We start from the raw sequence: 6,103 nt of genomic DNA, 5'->3' as shown, positions 1-6,103 counted from the left end.
TCCACACTAGGATACTGATTGAGGCACTGGGACACTTAGTGAAAATTTTTTTTTATCACAAATAAGTTTGACAAAGTGCCAAAGTGTATTGGGGAGGGCAGCTGTCTTGGAAAAGGTAATGAAAACTATGGATCCTCCCACAAAAATGAGATGTACCTAAAAGTTTAGAGAGTTCACCACCCTCCCCAAAACCTGTCCATAGACTACCATGGGCCAAAGATTGAGAATCCTAATTAAGAGAAAAGAATCCCACTTAAATATTATTTCAGCATCATAACAATCACTTGAATGAAAAGGACGCCTGGATAAAAACATGGGTAGTTGCAATTCGGAGCTGTAACATTTTGAGTAAATATTTGAAGCTAAAGTTTACTCTACTAAAAGAAAGGATCCAACTGCCGTGTCTTAAATGTCCAGTAGAATTAAACATCCCAAAGTTACCTCAGTGAAAACTGAAAGTTTCTTATTGCTTGATATAAATAATTTTATAAAGTTCACAAGGTAATCAGAACTAACACTATGAAAACAGCAAACATTCCATCCAAACAGTCGGAGCCGTCGTCTCTCTGGCTTCTGTACAATTTTATCATTTAGTGTCTTTCATCTAAGTAATTCACAAAAATGATATTGAGTCTTGCTTCACTACCAAATACTCCTTCTCTCTGTACCACAGAATCCAGAAATAATGAAAGGAAATTCAGCTTGGGTAGTTCTTGCTCAGCTATATGTCTGGAGAGGCATATGTTAAGGGAAGGGAGAGGGTCTTATTTACATCTAAATACAAACAGCTCTTTATTCACTGAGACCATTCGCGACACTATAATAACACGAATGCGAAGAACTCCTCTGTCTGAAATCGATTCCATATCCGATATCTGAGGCCAATGCTTACAGTGATGAAGGTCACAAAAGCAAACCCAGAGGCACTGAATTTAAATATAGTCCTGAGAGGTCTCTCTGGTTGGTTTCTGTTCCCTGTTGACACTCAGAACAAATTTACCAACAGCCATCAGCCAAATTCATCCCAGCTGGATGCAGGCCAAGAAGCCGCAGTATTGTTGAAATCTGGGCAGCGAGGGGGAAGGGTGACTGGCACATCAGTCGGGTGAAAACATGCGGGAACTGACGGGCAGCAGCTGGAAGAAGTTTGGCCACGCTGGCAGGGGGACGTACGAGTGGTTAACCAGTGAACCGAGTCTACCTCTTCCGGAAACCTATCGGCAGGTTTGTACCTATGACTTATGCCTTTTCTTCCCCAAAGTATCTTTGTTAGCTTTAAAACCAACAATGCCTACATTTTTAGGAAAACTTAGTGGCAACATTTTGTATTACAGGTGTGACAAAAATATGAATTCACTGACTGGCTTGGTCTAAGGAACTACCTTGAAAGTTGATATCTTTTGACAATGATAAACTCAAGTAAAACTTGTCACAAATATATTCTAAGAATGCTTGATATATCAAAGAACACCGAAGCTAGAAGTCAACAAATTTTTATGCCTTGGTGTGACAACTTTGTTCTTTGCTCAGTCTACATTAAAAAAAAGAGAGAGAGAGACAGAGAGAGACAGAGACTCCCTTTGGCTCTCCAGCTGTCTCTAAGAGTTAGCAGAAGCGAAGGATCTTACTTCAGGGAGGGCAGCAGAGGGTTAAGGACGCTTTGCCTCTAAGAAATGCAGCAGCTGTTTTGCTTTACCTGGGAAATCCCCAAAGAAGTCTCAGTCTGAGGCGTCATTAAGGAAAAATATTTGTAGAAACCTAAAAACTCGGAATTAATTTTACGATCAGCAGGGAAATGAGTGATACCACTGTCCCACCAGAGAGGGGGAAACAAACCTATTTTCTTGTTTTCTGGAAAATCGAGTGAGATTTGTATTTGTAATCGACTGGTGAGATTGGTATTTAAATTCTCTAAAACCACTTTTAACAGAAATAAATTATACACATATATATGATATATCCTGCAGCAGTTACACTTTCTATTGGTTATTTCTTTAAAGTATTCCCTGAACAGCAAAGTCTTTGAGAAATATTAAAAGTTAAAAAACCACGTTGAGGGTAGTGAAACAATTAGAATATCTGACTAAAAAAAGACATCCTGGAAGGGTAAGCTGGGACAAAGTGAGAGAGTGACATATACATATATACACTACCAAATGTAAAACCGATAGCGAGTGGGAAGCAGCCGCATAGCACAGGGAGATCAGCTTGGTGCTTTGTGACCACCTAGAGGGGTGGGATTGAGAGGGTGGGAGGGAGGGAGACGCAAGAGGGAAGAGATATGGGGATATATGTATATGTATAGCTGATTCACTGTTATAAAGCAGAAACTAACACACCATTGTAAAGCAATTATACTCCAAGAAAGATGTTAAAAAAGAAAAAGACATCCTTTCTGCATTAACAAAATCCACAACAATTTGAACCAATATACCATGAATCATTAAATAAACAAATTAAGGATACCATCATAAATTTGTTCATAGCTCTGTGATCTCTTAACTAGGAAGAAAGAAGAGTTCTTTTATCTTAAGAAATTGTCCTGGGCCTCCCTGGTGGCGCAGTGGTTGGGAGTCCGCCTGCCGATGCAGGGGACACGGGTTCGTGCCCCGATCCCGGAGGATCCCACATGCCGCGGAGCGGCTGGGCCCGCGAGCCATGGCCGCGGAGCCTGTGTGTCCGGAGCCTGTGCTCCGCAACGGGAGAGGCCACAGCAGTGAGAGGCCCGCGTACAGCAAAAAAAAAAAAAAAAAAAAAAAAAAAAAAGAAATTGTCCTAATCTGCGGTATTAGATAAGTCTTTCAGTGCCACTCAATATTTGGACAAAATAACCAATGGACGTACCAATTACAGAAGGGGACTGTAGCATCTCTCTTTTCACACATTTTTGCAACTAATAGCATTAATAGCATAATGGTAAGCAAGAGGGTCTATTACAGAAAAACTTTTAAATAGAATATTAAGTATCTTCATATTCTATGCATACTGAAGTTAGGGGGTTTAATAGAGTATTTAAAATTTGATGCCCACAACTGTTTAGAAACTATTATCATTACTGAAGGAGAATGAAGGAAAAATCAGTTATGCAAAATGGCTCTTGTTTATCAAGGTTGAAGAGTGATTAAGTATTAAGAGATAATAGCTTTAACACTTTAAATGATTCATCTAGTGGAAGAAAATAAACATATTTAAATTGCTTTTTCAGTCCAACTTGATTTTTTAATAACTGTAGTAAATTTGAGTTCTTATAGCTTTTATACTCAAAGTCCTTGTTACAGCACAACAGATTTTAAGTTAATAGTTCTGATAAACTAGATTATGTGTGAGAAAACAGAAAGAATTCATAGTTCATTGATTCATTACATTCTCATGCCAGCCCTCCAAAAAAGATGTTCTTATTCTCATTTCATAGAGAAGAAAAAGTAGACACAGAGGGGGCAAGTGAGTGGTTCATGGTCACGCAGGTATCAGAAGGTCATATTGGAATTCAAGACCACAGCTGTCAAAGCCCAAAGACGATGTTCTGCTTCCCAAGAAAACCTTTAATTGTATGCACTTTAAGTTAAAATATCTTAACTCATATCTTAGAGAAAACAAAATATTTAGCAACGTAAACATTAAATAAACCATCTAATTTTGAGTCAGAATTAACAATATAGTTGTAAATTCTTTAGGAATTAAAAAAGATTATACGAACAACACTAGATAAGTCAGTCTCTTAAGAGGTCAAGACCAGCAAAACATTTGTTCTTTCCACCAAAATCAAGGCAAAAACCTCAGCTTTCATAGTTTTATTACTATAAGATTTATTTTAAATCATTAGACAAAGATCTTAATATGTTGTTTCTTTAAACACAATTATAAGGCTTTACACTGTTTTCTTTTCCTCTGTAGTAGTGTATACTAATATTCACATGTGTTGTGAATGAACAGAGAAGCTTTTTAATACTTCATTATTTCTTAGTAGCTTTGTGTAAAGCAATGTCTATGCAATTTGGAACAGGACTTAATTTTTCATATAGCTTTTCTACCTTGTTGTTGGAGTATCATTTCATGCCTATTATTTACTCCATCAAGAACCATCGTTATTCTTGTGAGCTGATACAATGAAATCAATACCTTTTAGGTTGCTTAAGAATGAATCTGCAATTCTTGGGCTTCCCTGGTGGTGCAGTGGTTAAGAATCCACCTGCCAATGCAGGGGGCACGGGTTCGAGCCCTGACCCGGGAAGATCCCACATGCCGCGGAGCAACTCAGCCCGTGTGCCACAACTACTGAGGCTGTGCTCTAGAGCCCGCGAGCCACAACTACTGAGCCTGTGTGCCACAACTACTGAAGCCCACACACCTAGAGCCCATGCTCCACAACAAGAGAAGCCACCGCAATGAGAAGCCCGTGCACCGCAACGAAGAGTAGCCCCCCACTCATCACAACCAGAGAAGAGCCACGCACAGTAACAAAGACCCAACACAGCCAAAAATAAATAAATAAATAAATTTATCTGCAATTCTTTATCTTGAGAGAATTTCAAATTTCCATATTTATCTTACAAATATTGCAAAAACATAGAGGACATTTCAAAATCTCAATCATCATAAGCATCAGCTATCCAATTGGATTTCAAATGTTGATTACATGAGACATGAGCACATAACAAAGTCAGATTTTACTCTAGCATTAAAGAAGTCAGTTCCATATAATCCTTCTGTGGCAATAAAACATTATTGGTCTAATTCTAAACAAAATAAGTACATAAATAGTAAAAGTTCTCATTCAAAGAATGAGTGATGGACCTGCCAACTAAAACTTATCCTAACATTTTTACTTCAGTGGAAATATTGTAGGGTACCCTTGTGTACTTTTGACATTCTGAATTCATATTTTATCTCGGAAGTACACTTTACTTCATGCAGGCCCAAGCTCATTGGCATAAATGAATGATTAGAGTGGTTTTTAGAGTCAGTAAATGATAAGAAGAATACAAGACGAAGACAAAGATCAGCCTTAGAAATGCAGGGGTCTTCTTTCCCCATCTTCTAACTCAATTCCGTTCCCTAACTCCAGGGCACCCAGAAGATAAGTTCCACCAGAGAAGATGTGGAGCCCTTCCTGTGCATCCTTCTTCCAGCCACCGTCCTGCTCTTCCTGGCCTTTCTGCTGCTTTTCCTGTATCGCCACTGCCAGGCCTCTCGGCCCCAGGGACAGGTTTCCAGCCTCGACCTTCCAGAGCACCCGCCTGCAGGAGAGGTGACCGACTTCCTGCCGGGCTTACCCTGGAGCAGCGAGCAGACCTCCCCTTACTCCCCACTGCCCGGGGAGGTAGCCCTTCTCTCGTGTTCACCCCCCTCCTATGAAGAGGCCACCAGGAACGCCCCTGGAGGAGAGGCTCTGGATGCGGGCCTTCAGTATAAAGTGGGTTCACCTGGACTGGATGTGCCACTATAAACTGCTCTTGTAACCATTAAAACAGCTCTTCACCCTTCACTGAGCCCACCTGAGCAGGGGAACAAGGGCCTCTGGACCTAAGAAGCTGCAATTCACTGGCCGACACCTGGGAATGGGGATGGGGGGAGCTTGACAAATGTCAATCTTGTTAACGCATTTTCAAGTTCCTTAGGGAAAAAAATCTCCCCAGGTTGTTCTAAAGATGACCGGGCTCTTTTATAACATATATCGGCCCTGAGAAAAACAAGAAAGTTCTATGCAAAGAAAAAGAATTACTAGTGAACATAGGAAGGAAAAGGAGGAAGAAAAAGAACTACTAGTGAACATAGGAAGGAAAAGGAGGAAGAAAAAGAACTACTAGTGAACATAGGAAGGAAAAGGAGGAAGAAAAAGAATTACTAGTGAACATAGGAAATAGCTCTGAAAAGAAAAACAGAAAAATGTTGATAAGCCAAAGATAACTGCTTTTGCCACCAAAATAAAACTCTTCTTCCTACACAAGTTTTTCAGGGCCTCATCATTTCACTTCTGTGTGAAGATGCAAGGAGAGTTCTAGAAGGTGAGAGAAACATCTCTAGAGCTATAGTAGTAAATAATGGTGAAATGTTTCAATATTAATAATAAAGGACAGTTGCAAACGTTTTAGTTTAAAAAGAA

At 39.7% G+C, this 6,103-nt stretch overlaps 1 protein-coding gene across 1 annotated transcript; it reads left to right on the top strand.

Moving 5' to 3' along the window:
- Nucleotides 1-1,113: 1,113 nt before the first annotated feature.
- SMIM28 (small integral membrane protein 28) lies at nucleotides 1,114-5,412 on the top strand. Its single transcript, XM_060115062.1, is given in 3 exon segments — nucleotides 1,114-1,224; nucleotides 5,066-5,387; nucleotides 5,390-5,412. Coding segments are annotated over 3 exon segments (456 nt in total).
- The last annotated feature ends 691 nt before the right edge of the window (nucleotides 5,413-6,103 follow it).

This window comes from Mesoplodon densirostris, chromosome 12 (genome assembly GCF_025265405.1).
Source record: "Mesoplodon densirostris isolate mMesDen1 chromosome 12, mMesDen1 primary haplotype, whole genome shotgun sequence".
NCBI classification, from domain to species: domain Eukaryota; kingdom Metazoa; phylum Chordata; class Mammalia; order Artiodactyla; family Ziphiidae; genus Mesoplodon; species Mesoplodon densirostris.
This window is presented reverse-complemented; position numbering and strand designations above follow the sequence as displayed.